The sequence below is a fragment of the Triturus cristatus genome, chromosome 1_2, assembly GCF_964204655.1.
Source record: "Triturus cristatus chromosome 1_2, aTriCri1.1, whole genome shotgun sequence".
NCBI classification, from domain to species: domain Eukaryota; kingdom Metazoa; phylum Chordata; class Amphibia; order Caudata; family Salamandridae; genus Triturus; species Triturus cristatus.
In genome coordinates this window covers 398,711,606-398,737,047 of record NC_140580.1, presented here as the reverse complement: position 1 = coordinate 398,737,047, position 25,442 = coordinate 398,711,606, and the positions used below count along the sequence as shown (strand labels likewise).

Below are 25,442 nucleotides of genomic sequence, written 5' to 3'. Positions count from 1 at the left end.
GGCAGTTATTGCGTTATCGGACGCTTAGCAGTGTGACGGGTGAAGAAGTGTGAGAGCGAGGCGCGCATTAGCACCATCCGACCCAGCCCCTCGCACATGCCCCTCACAGCCAGTGGGAAGGCTGTTTATGCTAAAAATAAGCATCTGACTGAAAAGCAGCGAGGCCTGCTCCGCGTTAGCCGCAAGCAACTGTCCTCCCTCACCTAAAGAGTGACTAATTCCGCCCCCTCGCTCTCCGTTTGTGTGGTTATAAATATTTCATTTCTGGCCTTGGCTCCTTAAAGCGGTTTACCGCGCGGAGAGCCTCGTCTTAATACCGCACAGCAGGCCTGGAGCTGCACGGCGGGAGGGCGCCGCCCACACAGGATATCGAGGCAGCGGGGGGTGCGGGCACCGGATGGACAGGCCGTAGAGATGTGGAACTAGGGACAGTTTTTCAATGCAGCCAGGACGAGTGGCGTGCGGACGAGACGTACCTGACGGCACCGCGCCGATCCGGCTGTACCTGTGCCGTCACTCCTTTGCCTATATAGCTCTTGGGACCAGGTTCTTAATAGGAATAAATAAATAAATATAGGAAGGAAGTCGGGGTCTGCTGCTTTAGAGATTGCAAGGATAACTACTAGGACCTGATGTCCATTTTCTTTCTTGGAAATCTGTTCTCGTTGGTAATGCGGAAATCAGTGGCAAATGTTATTTTGTATTTCACCCCGCAAGAAGGGGTGGGAGGAGTGGTTCGAAAGTTTACCTGTTGGTAAAGTTACTGGTGATTTAATGTTCTTACGAGCATCCAGGGCTTTAAGTGGGATTAAATAGGTGCGGGAGGGTCTCTAAATGGCGTTTAGACAACAAAAAAAGTGAAACTAGGAATATTTTGCGACAGCAGTTCCCTTTTTAATTATGTAGTCTAAAATGTGTGAGGTAATATCCGGTGTGCCACACAGCGTGCCCACCTGGCCCGTATGTGTGCCTCTGTGAGGTATCCCAGAACAATAAACAAACACACGCCTAAAACATGTCAAACATATTGCCTTTGCCAATGCTTGTTAACAGTATCAGATAAAAACAAGAACAATTTTGTTGTGAATAATTATAATTGAAAATGTTTCTTTTCAACAAATACGAGACACTAATATTACTAAAGGACGTGGAAGCGGCAGTGGTCGTGTTGAAAATGTCCATCTGCCCATTTCTCCCCCCCCCCTCCTTCCTCTTCGTTGCTGTCATCTCCTGTGTCCTTCTGCGTGTGGACCCCGTGTCACCTCCCCTTCGCCACGCGCTCGCAAAAATACACGTCCATGCTCTTGTTTCTCACCTGTAAACTAAGCATTTTGGTTTCCTTCGGCGCAGTCACTATTCCAACCGCTGTGCATACTCCCTTCAAAGTCGCACACTTTCACGATAAAAGGTTATTACAATTTGCGTATATGTAACCATCACCGTGGGCGCTCCACAGAGAGGCCAAAGATTGGATGAGCATATAGTCTGGGCACCTGCATGACCCCCTACCACTCACTGTGAAAAACTCTCACTGTCTTCAGCATCAACTCTGGAGTTCTTAATCGTGCCTTCTCATGAACACCCGATGAACTCAGTCAGACACCCAGGCCCTCATTACAAATTAAGGGATCAGCATTTGTACAGGGATTAGAATTATGAGTTGTCATCATTGTCACACCGTCACTGTTGGATCCCCTGAGAGATTCTCTGGCATACCTGCTGAAACTCACCAGGGAAAAAGCAAAACATCCGATCTGGAATAATCCTGTTGGGGTGCGCGTGCACCAGAACCACAAATCCCACGGTGCATTGGGGTGAATGAGCACTTCTAGAGCATGGTGCATCTGTTGGCATGGCGCCCAGCGTCGTCATCTGCCAATTGCTAAATGCATTATTGTGACAGGTTACAGTGTTGCACGTGCCTCGCACTTATCTGGTGGTTCTGATTGCGGAATGCAGTGCCAGGAGAAGAGAGTTAATAATTGATGGCAGCGGGTCAAGTTTCACGAGTTTATCTTTACAGCACGGAGTGATATGAAACAATCATGTCACCAGGCACAGGCCGACGTTTGTTTAAGGAAGGCCTTGTTCACCTCGGCAACGCGCACGTGAACGGGCACCCTTCGGTTTCTGGTCGTCTTTGAACCTGTTTTCCCAGCCCTGGCATCTTGCGCCAAGGTTGTGGGAGTAGAGCTGTCTCCTATCACTTCCGGGTGAGTGTATCGAGAAGGGAAGGCACCGTCCCTGTGTGCAGGTCCAGAGTGCTTCACAGTGACGAGGACGACTCTGGCCTGGGAGTGGCTGTGCATGGCTCCTTATCTGGCCACCTCCGCGTGAAGCCCAAGGGATCCGGAACGCGCTCCGGGCGCCAGTTTCACCCGCGAAAATGATCCACTCCACCAAGCGCGGCCCAGGTAAGCTGCTGGGGTTCGGGAGCTCGGGTGCCAGGGGCAGCTGCCACGGGACCAGGGCGTGGTCTTTGCCAAGGGCGAGCAGCGACGGGGCGAGGCGTGGTCTGCTCGGAACACCTGGCCCACCATGTGCTCCTTTTCCTTACATGGGCAACGAGGCTCCCTGTCTGCCTTTGCTGCGAATTTACAAAGCAATGGGGCAATAGGCTCGAAGAATGAGGCTTGCTAGGTGAACGACAGCCCCTGCAGCAGAAGGGACTGCAGTTTCCATGTTCAGGACTTACTGACGCTGCTTCGAATGCACGTACAGTGCGTGGGGGCCGCCCTGTGCATCTAACCTGTTGGGCTAGTGTGGCCTCGGACGTGAAATGACAGCGTAAGTACTCGCACCGCGTCACCCGGTGTCAATGTCCGTGTCGCTGTTCAGGCTCTGACTGGGACATCAAAAAGGCGTGGGCCACAAACAAAAGTGACCCTCCCTGTAAGTGAATTTCAAAGCTAATCTACGACGAGGGCACCGGAAGACACCACCGCCTTTCTCCGAGGCACAGCAAAAATGCCTCGGAGAAAGGGAGCCTCATTTTCGGATTTGGGGGCGTGTTTTGCTGTTGTCTCCTCCCTGAGACTTCTCGCAAAAAACACGCCCCCCGATCCGAAAAAGACGGGGCTTCAACGGAGTGACTGACCTCTTCTCCAGTGGCTGGCCAGCATTTAAGAGGCCAGCCAATGGAGAACAGGAGAGAAGAGGGGCGGGTGCAAGCCCCTCTTCTCAAAGACATTAAATCTCCGGACTTCCGGTCTGCCGACCGGATGGTCCCGAGACCTAAAAACTATGGGTCTGTGGCGATTCACCTTTAAATGAAATATTTGCTATTGTTAAAAAAGGTGAAATGTCAAAAAGGTGTGCACAAATGGCTTTAAAGAAAAGCGATGACAATAGTGTTGTAAGCAAAATCTACACCACTAAAATTAGTAGTAAAAGTGTAGAGAAAAATAGTTATAAAGACACATATAAAAAAAATTAACAATCACAACAAGAGTGATTATGAAGACACAAGACCTACTTGTTATAGATGTGGGTATAAGGGTCACACTGCCAGAGACAAGTGGTGCCCTGCTTTAAAGTCTAAATGCAGTTACTGTGGAGTAATTGGTCATTTCACCAAAGCTTGCAGAAGAATCAACAAAAACAATAAGAAAATTGTAAGCTGTATTAACGATAGCAAAAATGAAGAAACTGAAGGGGATGTTGGTTGAAGTGATGACGAAATTCTCTGCATTGATGATTATTGTGGAAGTGAAAATGTGGTTATGAATGTAAGTTCAACCAAGAAAAAGAAACCGGTTTGCGATATAAATATTGGTGGTATAGACTTACAAATTGTCCCAGATTCTGGTTCACCCTATACCATCATACAAAGAGCAGTATGGGAAGATACATTTGAAAAAGTAATTGTTCAAGACTTAAAACCTCCCGATACACAACCAGTAACATATACTGGTGAAAAAATGACAATGGTAGGGTTTGTAGAACTGTTTTTCAAGTTTAAGGACAGAAGCACAACGGGAAAATTATACGTTGCTGAAAAGGGTTCATCCGTTCTAGGCTGGATTGATCAAGGATAACTTGGCATTATACTCAACCCCAATACTCAGGATCAAGTCTTATTATTAGATGAACCTGATAAGAAAATCGTAGATGACATGATAAAACAATTCCCCAATGTATTTTTAGGTGACGTGGGAAAATTAGAGGGATTTGTCCACAAAATAGTCCTCAAGGATAATGCAATACCGGTTGCTCACAAAGCCAGGAATATTCCTATTAGCATAAGAGGAAGTGTAATGAAAGGGCTAGACCAATTAGAAAAAAAAAGGGATAATTAAACCAGTGGAATGCGCAGAATGGATTGCTCCCTTGGTCGTTGCGCGCAAACCCGGCGGTCGTTTGCGCCAATGCATTGATCTGAGAGATCTCAATAAAAACATTATAGTTGACAAATTTCCATTGCCCAGAATCGACGAATTATTAGCTTAGTCAAAAAACATAAAATGGTTTTCTACAATAGACTTAACCTCAGCGTATCACCAGATCCAGTTGCACGACAGCAGCAAAAGTCTAACCGCTTTTATAACTCCTTTTGGATGTTATCGTTTTGTGCGTATGCCTTTTGGGCTGGCTTCTGCTGCTGCCGTGTTTCAAAGGCTAATGCACAAACTATTTAAAGGAATAAAAGGTGTCATATATTTTCGAGATGACATTTTGATAATGGGTCGAGACAAAAATGAGCATGATGAAAGACTTAACACGATACTATCAAAATTGGCAGAGAAAGATTTAACTGCAGAAATTAAAAAATGTAAGTTCAGGATGCGGTCTGTCACTTATCTTGGACATGAAGTTGGAGGGGATGGTATATCACCCAAGAAAAGTCTAATTGAAGCAATCAAAGGAGCTCCATCTCCGAAGTTCAAAGATGATTTAAGATCATTTTTAGGGATGGCAGAATTTTACTCGAAGTTTGTAAGAAATTTTGCCACCAAGACTTACAGGCAGCTGTTGAAAGCAAAGCATGAGTTTACTTGGAATTGTGACTTAGAAAATGACTTCAGTAAATTAAAAAAATGACCTATACTCTGCCTTACCCCTCCAAACTTTTGATAGTTTGGCACCAACTATAATCACAACTGACGCTAGTGGTAAAGGGTTAGGAGCAGTACTATCCCAAATTGATGACAATGGTGAGGAAATAACTATTTCCTTTGCTTCTCGATCTCTTTCACCATCTGAGGAAAAATACTCAGTTATAGAAAAAGAAATGTTAGCTACAATATGGTCAATGGAAAAATTTAGACAATTTGTATGGGGTTCCAGTTTTGTACTTCGCACAGATGGCCTTTGGGAAATACAAAGTGAGCTTTCTATCGATGATTCAGGTTATATTTGCAGAGGTGATAGAATCATAGTGCCTTTAAATTTGAGATCAAGAATTTTAGAACTGAATCATGAAGGTCATCTTGGCATTTCTAAATTAAAAAGTAAACTGAAATCATCTTATTGGTGGCCAGGTATCGATCGAGACTGAGAGATTTGTAAGAGGTTGCTCCACTTGTCAAGACTCAGATAAAACATTACGTGTATTAAGACCCACTCTGGGCACCAATTCACTTCCTGACCATGGGAAAATCTAAGCATTGATTTGTTGGGTCCTATTGATGAGAATGATGGAAGTCATAAGTATATCTTAGTAGTAATGATGAATGTACAAAATGTCCAGAGGTTGAAATTAATGAAATTTGTGATACTAAACAAACTATAAAATTTTTGGAAAACCTATTTTTACGCGAAGGAATTCCAAAAATAATCCGGAGTGACAATGGTCCACAATTTTCTTCTGACAAATTCAAAAACTTCTTAGCAAGGAATGGAATTTGCAAGAAGAAAACCCCAGTGTACAACCCTGCAGGCAATGGCATTGTAGAGAGATTCAACAGAGTCATTATCGGAAGTGTACAAGCTTCGCTGAAAGCAGGTAAATGTTGGAAAAAAGAACTTTTTAGCGCACTTTGGGCCTATAGAATCCCACCAACTGGCACAGGATATAGTCCCTTCAGAATATTACGTGGCAGAGAACCTTTTTGTAAAGACAATGTTGCATGGTGTAACATGAAAACTTATGGAAAATGGTCTCCTGCATTAGTTAGAGCCAATCTAAGGAAGATGTACGATACATGTAAAATGAATTTTGACAAAACTCATAACACTTCTTCTGACTGTACACTAAAAGTTGGTGATTGGGTTAAAGTGGGTACCAAAGTAAAGAAAGATCAAAGCAAATTCTCTACACATTTACAAGTAATCACCACTTATTCTAGGTCAGCCAAGTTAAGTGATGGTAAAATTTGGCATTACCATAGACTTTCAAAATGTAGTATTCCAGACCAAATTAATAATTCTAAGAAAATCACTTCAGATATGAATTGGTTGTGGGATGAGGTTGCTAGTCCTAATGTCAGTGATATGAATAATAGCACAATTCATTCCCAAATTGCATCATCCAATGAAGGGGCTGGAACCTCAAGTATCATTAGAAGAACAACACACACGGGTAGAGCAATTATCATGCCACTGAAGTACCAAAATTATGTTATGCATAATGAAAGAAGGGAAATGGGTTGCTCATGAAACCTGTTCTTCATGTTAAGATTTATACTTACCTTATTTGATTTATATCACAAACTGGAAGAGCGCTGTTGTCAAGGCTCTTCTCAAAAAACCTCAACTGGACCCTGATGACATGGCCAACTACAGACCAATCTCGCTTCTCCCATGCATCAGCAAGATGGCTGAGAAATTGGTTAATGTACAACTTTCCCAGTACCTCGAGGCCAACAAACTCCTGCGTCAGTCTCAAACTGGATTCCGCCCCGGCCATGGCACGGACACCGCACTCCTCGCTGTCATCGAGGAGGCAAGGTGCATTCTGGATTCAGGAGGATCAGTGGCAGTGATCCTCCTGGACCTCAGTGCAGCCTTTGATACGGTGGACCACCGTGTCCTTCTCCATCGTCTGGCCAGGGCAGGAATCGCGGGCGCCGCGCTCGCTTGGATACTCTTTTCTATAAGGCCGCTCATTCCAGGTTTGGGACGGCAACTCACACTCTGCCCCTCTACCACTCTCAAGCGGAGTCCCCCAGGGGTCTTCGCTTAGTCCCACCCTGTTTAATGTTTACATGGCCCCCCTTGAGGATGTCGTTACCCCTTACGGGATAAAAATAGTGAGCTATGCGGACGACACGCAACTGGTCGTCTCATTATCTCACCTTGACAACCACCCAGACAACCTATTGAACTGCCTCCAGGACGTTCACAGCTGGATGAGCGAGTCCTCTCTGAAGCTCAACGGAGTGAAAACTGAAATCATGCTCATGGGCAAGAAATGGACAACCATTCCCCCGTCGGTCTGGCCAGACGTTTTCGGTGAGGTGCCAACCCCGAAAAAGGAAATTAAGACACTGGGAGTCTGGCTGGAACCTGAGCTGACCATGAACACCCAGGCAGCCAAAACAGCAGGAATCTGTTTTGGACTCATGCGATCCATCCGCAAGATCCTTCCACTTCTTCCTCCCCTATCCAGAAAACTACTGGTTCAGGGTCTCATTCTTGCCCGGCTAGACTACAGCAACGCCGTCTACCTTGGTGCCCCCGAATCCACCTTGGCGAAACTCCAACGCACTCAAAATGCGGTGGCGCGGCTCATTACGAGTCTCCCCCCCAGAGCTTCGGCCAGGCCTGCCCTCAAGGCCCTACATTGGCTTCCTGTGCACCAGAGGGTAGAATTCAAGGCTCTGTGCACTGCCCACAAACTCATCAACGGTGTAGGCCCAGCTGCCCTGAAAGACATGGTCACCCCCTACAAAGCTCCCAGACTCCTGCGCTCGGACAACGAACGCCTGGCCACTGTCCCTAGATTCAGGAAGGTACGCACCGGTGGGCGACGCTTTGCGGTCAAAGCGTCCTCAGGATGGAACTCACTTCCTCGCAGCCTGCGTCTGGAATCCTGTCACCTCCTCTTTCGTAAAAGATTGAAAACTTTCCTTTTTCCCAAATAGTATCCCTCCCCCTCCCCTCAGATCTCCACTGATCTCATAGCGCGGGGATGCCTCCGGGTCACCAGGCGCTCTATAAATCGCTAAATAATAATACATCTCTAGGTATCATTCTAACCTTATGTCAACACATTGTATTATATCTTAAGTTTCGTTATGTGGTTTCTGTAAAGGAGGGAGATGTGGTATCTTGGTCATCACCATGACATTTCCATAGTCACTGTTATTAGATGCTCATCTCTGTTCTAGATTGTTGTGTGAGGCAACCCAGTTAGAGAGAGGTCATGGAAGGATGTACCTGCTTACTCCAATAAACTACTTATCCTACTAAACACTTCTTGGACTATTACTACATTGTTGTATCATATATCTGGATGCAATGACCAAAACAGCAAAATACAAGTAGGGCGGCACACTATGCTAAGCACAGATTTGTAGCTTAAATTTGAAAGGCCCGCCCCAATTACATTAACCACGCCCCTTTGAGCTCCCCCCCCCCCCCCAGTTTTTTCATCCCACTTAAAGCCCTCTGTATAGTAGAACACGTCACGTGATCGCTGTACCTTGCAGATCCACCTCCGAGGCCCCTTGTTGGTCCTGGAATTTGTGAGACAAGCCCCGGATAAAGGCCTTGGCGCTGTCCACACAGCGGTGCTTGGAGCTGGTGATGAACTGCATCTGGCGGCGCCGGAATCGGTCCTTAGTGAGGAGGGCGGGAAAGGATGATGAAAGCCTGGCGGCCAGGAGTTCCATGTCCCGCTCGCCCTTCCTCACCAGCTGCCCGTCCATCCAGTCGTCGTACCACATTCGCCAATCCCGCAGGTCCCGCACAAGGGCAGATTGGGAGCCGCCTCCGGTCCCGATCAGCCGGTGCATCTTTTTCATCTTCTGGATCTGCTTGCGGGTGGGGTAGCGCGTGCCGTGGCGGATGACGCCCACCATCTGGAGTGGGGTGCAACCGGCGGGCAGCGCCTCATCGGGTCCCCGTGTCCACAGCGGGTTCGCCTGCAGCTCCGGGTTGACGTCCTCATAGCGGGTCTTGGTCCCGAAATAGGATGACAGCGGAGAGGCCTCGCTGGTGGAAGCCGCGCAGCCCCCGGGAGAGCAGATGCGGGCCACCGAGAGCAGGAGCAGCAGCGCGGGGCGGGGGGCACGCCGGTTCCATCCGCACAGGGCGGCCTGCATGCTGTCACCTGCCGGGGAAGGGACCCAGCACTGGAAGTCTGGAACAACTCCCGAGACTTAAGGGTAGGCGCCTGCACTCCGTCGAGGCACCACCCCTCGCGTCATTGGTCTTACAAGTCCCGCCTCTTGTGACATTGGCTCACAGGCTGTGGACAGCATTGCGGAAATGTAATACAACTTATTACAGTACGAAGGAACTGCTTCCATCCTACTGAACGTGAACTTGTTTTGTCCCTTCAATAAACGAGGCTGAGTTTTAATTACCACACTTAGCTTACAAAGAAATAGGATATGATATTCGTCTGTGAACCGGAATAGTCTGGCGACTAGCTGGCTCACTGAATGTAAACTGGGAGTTGAATAGCTTGACATTTCATTTTCGTGTACAGCTGAGTAATAGTAAAAGACGGATTTTATCGTTTCAAGATGGCGTCGTTTCTATCTGGAATTTTGTTTTATTTCCAGTTCACGGATTTGAGTAGATATCATGCGGTGCCGAGGGTCATCACTTCCTGTACTGCTCCTCAAAGCAGCGTCCCGATAGCTTTCACTTTCGTTTTCGCTTTGCACGTGCACGACGAGAGCCGTGTTGTCATGTTGTGAGGAGGTCCACTGAATTGAAGTTGTGTCTTTTCTAGTACATATTCTCAATGAGGGATGTGCGAGCAGAATTGTAAGAACAGATGATGTTAATAGGAACATGTTTTTTTATTTCAGTATTCTATGGTCTCCATCTTAGCTGGCTGCTAATATTCTTAGTGTCTATCTCCCTAATTCTCCCATGAAATTGGCACATTTTTCGGTCTCCCGTAGGCAGCTCATGGGGCTTTCTGTTTTAGACATGCTGTTTTTAGGTCTCGGCTAGCGTAGGCTGCGCAGACATGCGCAGTCTCGCTGGCGAGATTTAACGTTTTAGGTTATGTTTCTCTAGTGGGCTTTAACCCTTTCGCTGCGGCAGGAATTCCGCTGCAGCGCTGGGGGGGGTTTGGGGGCAGCGCGGTGGCGCTGTGCTCATGACGGAGCCACTCCGTCATGAGCCACGGTTGAGCTGTTCTCATGACGGAGTGGTTCCGTCATGACTCCGCCCACTGCGCTAATCGCCCGCACAGGCGGGGAATCAGCGCAGCGTGGGAGGAGCAGCCGCCAACGGCCGCGGCATGACGGAACCATTCCGTCATGAGCACACGGCGACCGTGGCTCATGACGGAGTGGTTCCGTCATGAGCAGGGGAGGGGTTAAGCCCCGCCCCTCCTTTCCATTCTCTGGTGTCACCGTTAATGGTAAACGGTGGCCAGCCATTGGAAAGTAGCGTTTCGTGAGGTACACTTTTCGCTTTTAGAGCCGTCCCAGTTGGACTGGCTGCCCTGACTTTCTGCTGGCGTAAAAGGTTTTCTTATCTTTTTGGGGCCAAACACATGGCCCCATAAAGATAAGAAACCAGCCATGCGAGACAGTCCAACTGGGACGGCTCGCGAACCAGTCCAACTGGGACGGCTCTAAAAGAGGAAAGAGAAAAACAACGAAATTGCGTGCGCTTGTTTTAAGTGTAAGGCGTTTGCCCGCATTACAAGACACTTTCATTTTAGAATAAGTAATACTGCAAGCTCACACGTCAGGCTCCCAGTCCCAGCCTTCAGGAAGGAGGAACAGAGTAACTGTCTGAGCGTGACTGTCAAGTATTGGTTGAAACCACTCCGTACCGAAAGAATACGCGGCAGCCATCTTTAAAAAGACCGACTGAAAGGCCACGGAAAGGTTCCGGAAAATGAAATATAACACACAATATTGCTATTGTTTGCAAAATTAAGAACATTTGGTTGACGAGTGGCTCATTTACGTATAGCATATCCATGTCTTGAAATTAGCAACATTGAAGCAATGTTTTATTAAAACTTAGATCATGCTCGTACAATAGCGCATAGAAGCTGTCAAGAATTCCTGTCATGCGAGGGGAGGAAAACGGTAACCAGCGAAAACGGACTACATCTCCCAGGATGCTTAGCGGTTGAGAGGTTATGTAAACAGGAGAGCTGTTACATAACTCAAGGAAAACACGCCCTTATGTAAACAGGAGAGCTGTTACATAACTCAAGGAAAACACGCCCTTATGTAAACAGGAGAGCTGTTACATAACTCAAGGAAAACACGCTCTTATGTAAACAGGAGAGCTGTTACATAACTCAAGGAAAACACGCCCTTATGTAAACAGGAGAGCTGTTACATAACTCAAGGAAAACACGCCCTATAAAGGGAGGAACCGGGAGGTACAACGCTGTCGGATATTGTGTTTACACCGACGTACCTGCTTAGTGAAGAGCAGTGTTCCGGAGTGGTGCTCCAGTAAGGCAAGAACGGAGGTAGGTCGAGTCGTTACTCCCTGGGCCGTGTCTTGCCCCATCGTCACCTGTGAAGGACCCGGAAGCTCTACCGGATAACCATTGAGCTTCGCCTTTTGACTCGGCTGAGTCAAAGCGCAGTGGCGCTTTTGCTGGTTGGAGTCGTAACTCCCAGCCCGACCAGAGATACAGGGACTGCCAGCTGTAACGCACACCAGGAGGTGTTTGCCGCGTTACAGACTCGGAAGTCCACAGGATCGATCGAGCGGCTGCTCTCGGTTCAGTCTTCTTTGCTTGTGATTGGGGTATCGGTGACGCATCACCAGGAGGTGACTCCGCGTCCCGGTGCAGTCTGAGGAAGAGGTTGAGCGGCTGCTCCCTTCAGGTAGAGACCCCGGCTGGGTGTTTCCCTGACTCCTCAATTCTCCCCAACACTCTTCGTGCCCCTCGCAGCCTACCGATTGGCATTGTCGGCCATTTCATTTCTGCCCTCTGTTGGTATACGCCGGGATCGGCGTATATGCAGAGGACGGTTAGGACCATCCGTGCTGTGGGCTGGTAACGTACTTAGCCTGGAGGATTCCAGTGACTATAACCTTTGTTTATTCCTTGTATTATTTTTGCCTTCATTAAAATAACTAAACCTTCACAAGTGGTTGCGTTCTCATTATCGTGTCTGTTAAACGATCCTGAGACGTTCAGGGCGTTACAAAATATCCGACCTTAATAACACTAACTGTCTCCCGGTCGATAACAGACATGGCAACACTTGATGATGTGCTGGCTGCTTTAGCGACCGTGCAAATTGAATTGGCTGCCTCCAGGCAAGAAACAGCCGATGTAAAAGCCAGACTGGATGCTATCCAATTGGACCCGCTCACGCCCAGCACCTCCCTCACGAACCAGACCCCTGCGGTAGTAGTGGAAATGCCGGTAGCCGTCCCCTTGGCAACACCAGAGAGGTACAGTGGGGATCCTAACACAGTGCAGGTATTCCTCACACAAGTGGCGCTACATTTATCGTGCAAACCAAGGGCGTTCCCCACGAGTCAGGCTCGTGTTGCTTTCCTTATATGCTATTTGGCTGGAAACGCGGCACAATGGGCCGTACCTCTGGTGAGCAGGGACGACCCCATCTTATGTGATTGGGGTGCTTTTCGCGAGGAATTCCTGAAAGTCTTCGACAGAAGGGCTGACTTGTACACGGCGGACCGTGAAATGCTTGAGTTGAGACAGGGATCCAACGACCTGGTGCAGTATCTCAACGCGTTCCGAAGGCTGGTTGCGGAAACCAAGTGGCCTGCAGCTAAACAGACGGCGCTCTTCCATCACGGGCTGTGCGATGAGCTCAAGGACGCCGTGGCTCATATTGACCCACAACCCAAGACATGTGAGGGCCTTATCAACCTGGTATTACGGCTGGAACATAGGCTAAGTGAAAGAAAGGGGGATCATGGGAGAAAAGGAAACTCCCTTCCATCCTATGTGACAGTGGGAAGTCCTGAAACTTCCACCGCATCCAAGGGAGAACCCATGGACATCGGCGCAATACGAGCGAGCCTCACAGCCACGGAGAAAGAGTCACGCCGTAAACAAGGATTGTGCCTATATTGTGGCAAAAAAGGCCACTACGTACGTGAATGCCCTGCCAAACCGAAGATGTCACGTTATCGGGCCAACCGGTCGGTAACAGCCGTGGTGGACGTACCGGCGGAAAACTAGAGAACTCCCAGACCAAAGAAGGGGCATCTCGGAGTCACTCATCCATCCTTTCACTTTCCAACTCGGTCTCTAAGGGACAACGACACCTGTTTCTCACGGTGCACGTGGGAGTGCATGACCAGTGGATACCCGTTGTGGCCATGGTGGATTCAGGGGCCACTGGCATGTTTATGGACCACAACGAGGCATGCAGGCTAGGGCTAGTGCTTCTTCCCAAAGCTGTACCCGAAGACGTCTATGCTGTAGACGGAAGGCGATTGGTGACGGGGCCCATCGGGCAGCACACGGGGGTCTTCCGATGAGATGTGGGAGGAACCATTTGGAACAAATCGATTTTAACATCATCCGAGCGCCCCAATATGGCGTCATATTGGGATTGCCGTGGCTACAGAAACACAACCCCTCTGTGGATTGGCCAACACATCGCATCGAACTGACGTCACCGTATTGCATCCTGCATTGTGGAATAAGAACGGAATCCCTTGACGCAGATGAGAGCGGGAGTCAGACGGTGGCTACAGCGGCAGAAAAAGATGTGGCTCTCCCCCAGGCTTATCACAGTTTTGAGGATGTATTTGATGAGGTGAAGGCGGAAGTGCTACCACCACATAGACAGTTTGACTGCCAGATCGACCTGGTGCCAGGGGCCAGCGTTCCCAGCGGCAGGCTGTATGCCCTGACGGAGCCTGAAAACGTGCATCTCCGGGGGTACCTGGATAAACTCCTCAAGCTAGGATTCATCCGCCCGTCCAAGTCTCCGGCCGCCTCGCCACTCTTCTTCATCCCGAAGGCTAATGGGGAGCTGAGAGCCTGTGTGGACTTTAGGGCATTGAATGCGATAACCGTAAAGAATCGGTACCCCTTGCCTCTCATCAGTGTACTTCTGGAACAGGTCAAGAAAGCTCGTATCGAGGGGAGGAGCCTAGCGCGCAACCAAGATGGCCGCGTAGGTGCGAGGCTCCCGAGGACCTCCGCGACCTCCTACATAAATCCTGACAGAATCCTGTCCCAGATGAGGGGACTGTATTTGTGAGCCCGAGCAGAGGTGACGCCCGTTTTCCGTTTTTAAATCGGACCTCGGACACCGGCGGGAGCATCGATAGAGGTTTGCGGCCTTCTCCACACCGGCCCCCCGTCCTGGAGTAGTGGGGCGATCCGGACACAAAGTGAACAACAGCGGCGGGTAAGGCTGGGTGGCTCGCGTGCCCCGCACTTTCACTTTCGCTTTTTGCGCCCTCCTTGCTGCCAGGCGAGGTTGGGTTGCGGGGCGGTGTGCGGTGCTGTGGCCTCGTTGGGCTGCCCTGCCGACCCGCCGGCAGCGATCTGTCCTGAGGATCGGCGGTTGCCCCCCCCCGGAGCCCTTGAACGGGATTGTCTGCCCCCTTTCTGAGGAGATTGGCTCGATTTGGGGATTGCGACCATGGCCACAAAACAAGATGGCGACCGGGCCAAGGTGAAGTCGACCCGTCGTGGCACGGCCCAACAATCCAATAACATGGACCGCTACACCCTCCAGAAGGGATCTCCAGAGGTGCTGCGTAAGTCCCCCACGGGCCCGACTGATGCTCCCGCTCTGCCCACGGACCTGACCCTCCGGGACGTCATGGGCGCCATCGCCGAGATGAAGGCCTCGGTGGACCAGCGCTTTGACACTCTGGCGCAGAAGATCGACTCGGTCCTCGTGGACGTGGGCCTCGTGAGAGCCGATCTGTCGAAAACAAATGACCGGGTCGATTCTTTGGCCCACTCTACCTCGGGCCTCACCACTGACGTGGCGGCCCTTCAACAGGAGGTGCGCAGGCTTGGCCAGGCGAGCGCCCTGATGAATCGTCGACTGGAGGATTCCGAGGGTCGGGCCCGGAGAAACAACGTCCGCATTATCGGGGTGCCGGAGGGACGAGAGGCGGAGGCAGCGGATCTGTTCGTGGAGGACCTGGTCCTCACCCACCTACAGCCTCGGGGGCTGAGCAAATTCTTTGCTGTGGAACGGGCCCATAGGGTCCCCGGGGGTAGACCTAAGATCGGCGCCCCTCCGAGGCCTCTCATCGCCCGGATCTTCAATTTTAGGGACAGAGACGCTATCCTGCAGACTTCTAGGCTCCAAGGGCCGGTCAGACTGGACAACATGGATATTAATTTCTATCCTGACTTTACCCCGGCGGTCCAAAAGCAGCGATTGAGCTTTCTGGGTGTCAAACGTCGCCTACGAGACCTGAATCTCAAATATTCTATGCTTTTTCCAGCTAAGCTGAGGGTGGAGGTGGATGGCCACACACACTTTTTTGATCGTCCCGAGGCGGCCGGGGACTGGCTGGACACTTTGCCCGGAGATCGGGGCCGGGGGGGCGGGGGGGGAGCGGTTGGTGGGGAGGGCCCGCCGGATCAGGACTAAGAGACTAATGGTAGGCCTTGCTCCGGACTGTGTTATTGTCACCATTGACTGTTAGGGTAAGTTCCCCTCCTGAGGGGGTCGTGCGGGGTCTCTTGGGGGATCTCCCTCCTCCTCTGGGGGACTAGTTAGTTTTCTTCTATGGGGCGACAGGCACACTGCACTTTGGGGGGGCTGTCTGGGCTCATGCAGGGGTGCAGGGTGGGGGGAGTTTTGTTGGGATGGGTGGGTTGGGGTGGGGTGTGGTTCGTTTCTACCGCAAGGCAAACCCTTTATTGTACTGGTGTTCTTGAGTTGCTCTCGGGGGGACAAATGATGGCTTCTGTATGTGATGGGGGGTAGGGACCTGACTTTGTTGTCCTGGAACGTCAACGGGCTGGGGGATAGGATTAAGCGGGGTGTGGTCCTGCAGTATCTGAAACGGATTTCGCCTGATGTGGTCTTTCTGCAGGAGACACACCTTATTGGTAACTCCTTTTGTGCCATGAATCGACGTGGTTATCGTTTGGTGGCCCACTCGGGCTTTACGTCAGGCTCACGGGGGGTGGGCATTATGGTCAAGACCTCGCTCCCGCTAGAAATAGACGAGGTGCGCCATGATGAGAGGGGACGCTACACTGTTTTGGTGGGGAGAATGGAGGGCAAAGTGGTCGTCTTTGTCTCAGTGTACGTCCCACCGGGGTTGCAGTCCACCACCTTTGCGGACCTGGGGCGCCTCCTTCTTGACCTTCCGGGGGGGCTTCTGGTGGTTGGGGGGGATTTCAACGCAGTGGTTTCTGGGACTATGGATCGTTATCCCCCTAGGGACCTCCCCCGGGCACAGGCGTGGCTGTCGGGCCTTTTGGATACACTGGGATTGGTGGACTGCTGGCGTTTAAAGCATCCCACTCAGCTGCAGTACACCTTCCATTCGGGTGCCCATGGTAGCCTTTCGCGGCTTGATCATATCCTTGTCCCTGCGGCCTATGCCGGGAGGGTGGGGGAGGTGCGCCATTTGGCGAGGGGCATTTCAGATCACTCCCCGCTCCTGTTGCACTTTGGTGTCTTCCCGAGGGGGGAGGGCAGGGTAGCCCCGATCAACGCTTGGTACCTGCGCGACCCCACTATTCGCGCTGACTTGATTAAATCCTTGCAACGGTATTTTGAGGAGAATGTGGGGTCAGTCCTGTCGGCTATCTCCCTTTGGGAGGCTTTCAAGACAGTGCTGAGAGGGGAGGCCCTCTCCTTTATTTCCCATGCCCGGAGGCGCGCACAGGAGGAGGTGACCCGGGTGGAGGCTGAAATTACTGAATTGGAGGGTGATTTGGGGAGTGGGATGACTGACGCTGCGCTACACGTTCTGCACCTCAAGCAGGCGGCCTATAGGGCCCTCGTCACGGAGGCGGCCAGGGGCCTCAGCAGAGAGCAACAGGGGCGATTGTATGATGTGGGTGATAAGGCGGGCAAGTTGATTGCGTGGTTGGATAAGAAGGAGAGAGCGAGTCGGGTAGTCCCGCTGATTGAGAGGGCGGATGGCGTGCGTGTCACTGAGCCGGAAGGCATTGTTTCTTGCTTCGCGGATTATTTCCGCGAGGTATATTCCCCGGTTTCTACCTGCTCGGAGGAGGATTCCCATGCCCTGCTGCGTGACATCGCGCTCCCCTCCCTTTCTGTGGAGGACAGGGAGTTGTTGGATGCCGCCCCCACCTCGGACGAAATCGCCCTCGCCATCCGCTCGGTCGCTTCTGGCAAGGCCATGGGCCCGAACGGCATTCCTATCGAGTTATACAAGCTGCGACCGGATGTACTGGCACCCCACCTCCGCGCGATGTTTCTTGCGGCCCACTCGCGGGGCTCCCTCCCGCCGGACCAGCGTCTGGCTACCATCGTGGTTATCCACAAGGAGGGGAGGCCTCGAGACCGAGTCACATCCTATCGGCCTATCTCGCTCTTGAATGCGGAGCCTAAAATCCTCGCCAAGGTGCTCGCCAACCGGCTGGTCGGCGTGGTGGGCGACCTGGTCCACCAAGACCAGTCCGGCTTTATTCCCCATCGCAATACGGCTCTTAATCTACGACGCCTGCACGGCGTGCTAGCGCGTGTTCCGTTCGTGCGGGAGCCGGCCATCTTGGCGTCTTTGGACGCCACCATGGCGTTCGACACACTCGAGTGGCCGTACATCTGGGCGATGCTGGCGAAGTTCGGCTTCGGGCCGGGTTTCGTCAGCTGGGTCAAATTGTTGTACTCGGACCCACTTGCGCAGGTGGTGGTGAATGGTCGAGTCTCGGCCCCATTCGTGCTGGGACGGGGCACGCGACAGGGTTGCCCCCTGTCGCCGCTCCTGTTCGCACTGGCCTTGGAACCTCTGGCGGAGTGGCTGCGGTGGCACCCTTCTATCCGAGGTCTCCGTTGGACCCCCGAGTATGAGGACCGCGTGTCTCTCTATGCAGACGACATCCTTTTGTATTTAGCCTCCCCGCGTAAATCACTGATTGTCCTGGTCGATGTTCTGCACTCATTTGGCCGTAATTCAGGCCTTGTCATCAACTGGGCCAAATCCTGTGTCTATGTGCTTTCCGGGGAGGCTCCTGTCCTCCCGCGGGGCTGTCCGATCCAGATTGCCTCGGAGGGATTTCGATACTTGGGTGTCTACATTACGCTTGACCCAGTGGCCCGCTACGAGCGAAATTTGCTTCCCCCCTCCAGCGTTTGAAGGAGGATGTCGCGCGCTGGAGGCGCTTGCCACTTTCGCCGCTCGGCCGGGCGGCTTTGTTCAAGATGATGTCACTGCCGCGCTTCCTGTACGCTCTCCAGAACACCATGGACCTGGTCCCAGCGCGCTACTTCCGTGAAGTGGAGGGTCTACAGCGCCGCCTGTTCTGGGACGGGAGGCCGCGTATAGCCCTGGCAAAGTTGACGCTCCCGTGGTACGACGGAGGGATTGCCCTCCCGGATATTAAACGGTATTACTGGGCCTCCCAGTTAGCTGCAATTAATCACGGCCTCTATGGGCCCGCCCTAAACCCGGCATTTGAAATGGACAAGGTGCTCCTGCCCGGTGGCGACTACAATCGAGCGCTCTACGCTAGTGTGCCCGATTCCCGCTTGACGGGACCCACGCATGGTGCGAGTATGGCACGCGGCTAGTGCAGCTATGGGCTGGAAGGACCGTTTGACCCGGGCGTCACCGCTGTATGCGTCCGAGAGGTTGGGCTCTCTGTGGACCTCAAAGGGCTTTGCGCAGTGGGACACTATAGGCATCAGTACAGTGGGGGATCTCTGGACGAGGGGAGGATTTAAAACATTTGAGACGTTGCAGGCAGAGTTTCAGCTGCGGGGCAGTGAATACTTTCGGTACCTGCAGGTCCGTCACGCACTGGGCTCCGTCTTCCCAGACGTGGCCTCCATCCCGGAGTCCTCCCCCCTGGAGGATCGAGTGCTAGATGGCCATGTTCCGGACAGCACGATCTCCCTCATTTACAAGAAATTGATAAATGATCGCTCGGGCTTACTGACTGGCCTCCGCGAGGCCTGGGTTGCCGATGGGCTGGAGTTGGACGACGAGGACTGGATTTCCGCGGTGGCCTCTCCGAAGGAGGTGGCCATCCCGGCTCGCCTTCGTTTCGTCCAGCTTAAGATACTCCACCGGGTGTACATGACGGGGCCAAGGCTTCTGCGTATGGGCTATGCCGAGGACGGACTGTGTAAGCGTGGATGTTGTGGAAATGTGGATTTTCCTGATCAGTTATGTCCCCTATCTTGGACCCCAACGGTTCTATATGCATGTTACAAGTACATGTATGTTCCCTCCAGTTCCAGTTTCTAAGACGCAAACATATGTGTGTCTACCGTCGACATGTTCTCTGTCAGATCCGCCATCGATGGGCTGGATATTCGATTCCTAAGTATGAAAGGCCACCGACTTTATATGGCTAAGTTACTACATTTTTACAGTTCAGGCAAGTAGGCCCGATTCTGTCCTCAAAGCCTTTCCCTGCTCTCTGTCTCTGACAGCTTCAGCTTGAGCTCGCATCTGTATCCATGAACTTTGTCCTACTCCCTGTGCAGCTAACGGTGCCTGCCTCGGCCAGTTTTCGCCTGCCTGCCAAGAAGCTGTATTTCACCTTCGAATTATCTATTTTGCTCTCCAGCCGATGCATTCCTGTCTAGTGATTTAGGTAAACATTTCCTTTAGCTCACAAGCAAAGGACTCAGCCTTTCCGTCCTCCTGCAAGTGATTCATAGCCCTGTTGCCATGGAAAGTTTTCTGCCCCTCGCATCTCATATAGACACTTAGACGCTTGTACACGCACACACAGTTAGTATAGAATAGATTCTGTCCGAGAGTCCTTCCTTGTGGATAACATAGTTCTCTAAACATAGGATGTTAGATATGATTTGGGATTAGGTTGACTTGACCCCCCAGACTTCTCGTCTCCACATGTAGAGCTAAATGTCAAGTCCCCTTCACCCCCTAGTTGCACGTCAATCACACGTCATACTGCTGCGCACGCATCTATGTTAAGTATTATCGTATAGATCCACCTATGTAAGATAACCAGAGCCAATCATGTTTCTTTTTGCTCCTTATTACGCCTAGTTTCAATTACGTATCACTATGTTAATTTATCTTATCAATCGTTACGCCTTTTTTGCATTTGTTTCATTGTAAGTGTATGACCTATAAAAGTTACTTCTTGTCAATAAAGTATTGTACTTCACTTCCTGAACCTTCGTGGTGACGGAACCTGAAGGCCGCGACTCGAGTCGGCCATTTTTGATGGAATAAAGCCCATTTAGAAAACCTCTTATACCACGGATTCTGCCTCTTGTTATTCTGAGCTATTTTACTTTATTTTAAAGATTCCGTATGAAATTCAGTTTAGGTAAAAAAGAATATTTACCACATAATGGCGCCCGAACAGGGACACTTTCTCATCTCACGCGCCGGCGGTGCGTTGCAGGCCCGGTCTCCTGCCACAACTGGACGGACCATAAACGCGTACCAGCAGGATTTCCTGTAAGCTCCCTCCGGTCAAGCGGGGGCGACTGAGGCTGCGATCAACCCAGACGAGGCGGTGAGAAGTGCGAAGTATCCCGACCAGAGCCTAGCTGAGAGAGCAAGATCCGAGGTATACAGAGGCCCACCAGGTTTCTCGAAATCCCGATGTCCAGAGGGTCCGCTGTCCGCAGTCATCGAGTCCTGTCCATTCTCTGAGGCCTTCCGTTTCAAGGAGCTACTCGGTGAGTACCATCGCCGGGGAGGCGTGTTGACGCGCACATAGGTTGTGCCGGTCAAGACGGATTTGGGTACACAAATCCGGTCTGCACTGTTTAGCAGTGTATATGTACTGTTTAGCAGTATATCAAGTATTCCGAAGTATTCAGTTACTGTCAAGAATTCAGCGTGATGATTAGTTAGGCAGACTGTCATCATTGTCGGTCATCGTTAAAATATTTAATGTTCAATATTTAAAGTGTTTAAATGTCTTGCATATTGTGGTATGAATGATTGTTCATTGTTCACTGTTCATTATTGTGTTTTTTCGTATTAAGTGAATTCAAGAGTAAGTATCAGATCAGTTGTCAATATGCCGCTTTTCTCGAAGTTAAGACAGATTACTACCAGAAAAGGGGTGCTTGAAGAAGCAGTTCCTATTCCTCCTAGGGACACTCCAGGGCATTTTATGTACCATAAGCATGGCTTAGATGCCATATTGTTTCTTGATCTATGGGTAGATTATACCAAGGGATTGCCGGAAAGTCAAAGGTGGCCCGCAGCGGGAACCTGGGATGCAGAGTGCATCATGAAAGTGGAGGAAGAGTTATGGAAAAGAAAGGTCAGACAGTCACAGAAAGACGCTGTTGAGTTATGGCGTAAAGAATCTCATAGACGTACAGAAAAAGCACGTAGACAAGAAGAGAGGAGTAAAGAAAGTTCAAATAAAGTTCAAGAAAATCTATTAATTGAGGAAGGTATCCGAGTGAAATCAGAACAAGTAAATAGACAAAGAAATGCTCTTATGAATGGTATGTATCCCCTTCTAGCCGAAGGACTACCTAAGGCTGTTACAGAGATGCCAAAAGACTTGCCACCCCCATTATTTCCAATTAAGGTACATCAAAAAGGGCATCCCAGAACCGCAGAAGATGTTTTTCTTTCCTCATATCTAGACGATGCAGCTCCCGAGTATGCTAACGCCACACCACATAGACCGTCTGGCGGAGGGGTTCAACGTCAGGATCAGGTATCTGTACCCGTGCAACAGCAAGTCCCGACGCAAGCGTCGGCAAGCACATCTGTTTCCGCATCTGTCTCCGCAGTCGATTCTACAGGGGTGCCGACGCCCATAGTTGCTGTGTCACGTTCGACGAACCCATTCACACCCGACGCCCCAGATGGGGCCACGGGAGGTGCTAGCAGTACCTTTACACCACCCAGAATAAATAAACTTGTTTTTCAAGAGTCAGCGCATTCACGTACACCTAAATTCGTAAGTGAACGTACGCTTAAAGAACTCCTTGTAAATTGTAGATATGACCCGGTGGTTGGTAAAGAGGATGAAATGGTCCTGGCATCATTACGTATCAGGCGAGCCGCAGAGTATTTAGCGAGGTTACCAGGGATGATTACGCATCTAGATAACATATATCATTTTGTTCAAACAGGACGAGATCCAGGATGTATCAACAGAGCTATGGAATTCCAGAAAGTAGAGATACAGGGGGAACTGTTACGTTTCCTCATAAACTGTGTGATCAGAAATCAAGACCGTCCGGGGGTAGACCCGAATGCAATGCTTATTCTTACAAGATGGAGTCAGAATATATCAGAAGGGAGACACGATAAGCAAAATTGTATAATAGCCATGTGCCGAAAAATCCGTAAAGAAATAGAGCGTATTCATGAAGAGAGATTGGGAACAGACGAGTATGAGCAAGATGAAGTGTCCGAATCAGGGAATTCCGCAAGACAGTCAGAGACCATAGCCTATGTAGGCAGAGGAAGATCCTGTGAAAATACTAGATGTTTTTCTGATCCCATACACTCTGTATGTCCAAATAATAGCAGAACGTATCCGACGCCTGTAATAAATCTGAAGTCTCCTGAACATTCGTTTCAAGCCGCAGATAAAATACTACGAGAACGAAGGGGTTACCACCTCCTCGATTCCATGGATGAGCAAGAATTAGCCAGATCAGCTGTTCACTGGATTGACAGTCCTGAAAAATACGGTGATGAGACCGTAGCACACACGTTTTTTAATCTCAGTACAGATGAACAACGTTTAGCTGGAATCTATATGATTCAGCAACTCCTCATATTATATAAGAGCCAACATGCTGACCCTGGTCCTTTACCTGATATATTAACGGAACTACTCACAAACAGATGGAGAGGTTCTAGTAACAAGCTAATTAAAGAGATATTAGTGTCACGTAAGCAGTATGTCCTTTTTGTAAGCCCGGATTCTCTCTCGCTGCCCCACAGAGAAAGAACGCCGTACTATATGGATAGACAAAATCCTTTACGAGAAGTGCACCCAATAAAAGGCGAAGACAATGAGTTTCACCGTGTATTTGTTTACACACCCATATCAAAAATGGAATTATTAGAAATGAAGAAAGTAGTACCTAGTCATGATAAAGACCCAGCGGGTTTCCACCGAGAAATTAAAGACATGTTACTAATGGGAGAGTACACCTTTCCTGATATTATGACGATATTAAAGGTGCTTTTGCCTGCTGGCATTTATGAAAAACTGAAAGAAAAAGAGTGGGAAGTGGGAGACCAAAGGATAGACTGGACAGCATTAGCAGAGGAAGAAAGGGCCCGAACTGCAGGTTCAGGGCTCGGGGATAAAGTTAAACTGTTACCAGGTTTACTAGTACAGGTACTGCCACGTTTATTAACTACAAAAAAGGAAGATTGGGGTGCAATCACAGCCTGCAAACAAAAGCAAGATGAAGACACAAGCGATTATTATGCTCGATTTGAAAAATGTTTTGGTATAAATAGTGGTATAAAAGCAAGTAGTGACTCATATCCACATCTATTTGTGACAAAATTAGTGGAAAATGCATTGCCCCCAGTGAAGAATAGAATATTGAAATTCGAGAGTACCTGGCAAAGTAACACTCCGTCGCAAATGCTACAAATGTTACAGTATCATCACAATAGAATTAGGGATGAACAAGAACACGAGCATAGACGCATGAAGGATACAAAAATGAAAATGCTAGTTTCTCAGACAGTACCAGCAGATGGTCACAAAAAGGGTGTGACACATTCTGGTGATTCTGCAGTTCCTGTAAAAGGAACCTGCAATTACTGTAAACAACTAGGCCATTATGTACACGATTGTCCAGTCCTGAAACGTAATATAGCTACAGGCATTGCAAAGGAGAGACCACGATTAGTTAGACAAGATCAGAATGAACAAGGAGCTATGCAGCATGGACAGTCCATGCCAGTTCAGCAACAGTCCATGCCAGCCTCACAGCAACCCATACAGTTTGTGCCAGCTGCACCACCGTTGCCTGCTACTGCCACACAAACCACAACACGACAAATGTATCAGACTGCACAGTATGAATATCCTGAGTATCAGCGTTACGCATGAACAAGCCTAGAGAGGGAAGTTGACTTACCGCTTATCGAGATTCCTGTAGATCAAGAAGGACCTTATGTACATAGTGAATTATTAGGTCAAGATAGAAAATTCTTACTCGATACAGGGGCAAGTCGAACAACTATAAAACGTAGTGAAGTTCCAGGGGCACCCCTCTCAGGCTCTCAAAATGTTTCCCTTGGTTTTTCAGGAAAACCTATTGTTAATGAAGTATCACAGCCTCTACCACTTACGATAGGACCTTTGACACGAACTACAGATTTATTGCTTACTAAATCATGCCCAGAAAATCTGTTAGGAATTAAAACTCTGAAAGCACTAGGAGCCATAATATGTTGTTCTCCGGAAGGAGTAAGGTTGTTTTTGCGTGATTTTAAAGGTCACTATGTGTCTAGAGACATGGATCCCCGACTACAGACTTTACCAGTACATCTATGGGCACAAGGCCCTACGGATGTTGGCTGCATGAACATTACACCCTATCGAGTCACACTGAAAGCAGGAGTGGTACTACCACGAATGCGACAATACAAGTTACCGCATGATGCTGTAGTGGCTTTGCTGAAAATCATTGATGAGCTGATTGCCCAGGGAGTAGTTGTAGAAACAGACTCCAATGTATGTAATTCACCGATAATTCCGATTCTTAAACAAACTGATCCTACTGCCCCACCAGTGTACCGATTGGTTATTGATTTGCGTGAACTAAACAAGTGTATTGTACCACAATTTCCTGTGGTCCCTGATATATCATCATTGTTGACAGCAATTGATTCCGAAGCAACATTCTTTACTGTAATCGATCTCAAGAATGCCTTTTTCAGCGTCCCAATAGATCCAGAAAGCCAATATTTGTTCGGATTCAGTTTAAATGGGCGCAGTTTTAAATTCTCACGCGCTCCCCAAGGATTCACAGAAAGCCCCAGCATTTACAGCCAAGCACTGAAACGAGAACTTGACAGTATCCACATGCCAGTCAATACTGCACTGCTTCAATATGTCGACGATCTGCTGATCACCGCGAGAAGCGGACCTGAATGTGAAAAGGCTTCTCTGACAGTTTTACATTTTCTAGCCGACAAGGGGCACAAGGTGTCCCCTTCTAAGCTGCAATTCTGTGTCCAGCGAGTTATTTATCTTGGTCACTCGCTGTCCAAGGAGGGAAGGCAGCTTACAC

General features: G+C 49.6%; 2 protein-coding genes across 4 annotated transcripts in view; one reads left to right on the top strand and one right to left on the bottom strand.

Moving 5' to 3' along the window:
• Nucleotides 1-9,358, bottom strand: part of MINPP1 (multiple inositol-polyphosphate phosphatase 1) — a 197,751-nt gene extending 188,393 nt beyond the window's left edge. Inside the window, exon 1 of the mRNA XM_085605525.1 lies at nucleotides 8,585-9,358. Coding sequence (XP_085461651.1) covers nucleotides 8,585-9,206 — 622 coding nt within the window. The 5' untranslated portion in view covers nucleotides 9,207-9,358. The remainder of the gene's footprint in view (nucleotides 1-8,584) is intronic.
• LOC146867414 (uncharacterized) overlaps nucleotides 2,137-25,442 on the top strand; it is a 137,399-nt gene continuing 114,093 nt past the window's right edge. For 2 of the 3 annotated variants that reach the window (XR_014961537.1, XM_085605535.1), the window contains exon 1: nucleotides 2,157-2,414. Coding sequence is in view for 1 of the 3 variants with exons in the window: in XM_085605535.1 (XP_085461661.1) it covers nucleotides 2,387-2,414 (28 nt within the window). In the remaining 2 variants the exon portion in view is untranslated. Of the gene's footprint in view, nucleotides 2,415-25,442 lie in introns of all 3 variants that reach the window. The other variant, XR_014961538.1, reaches the window with a different exon arrangement.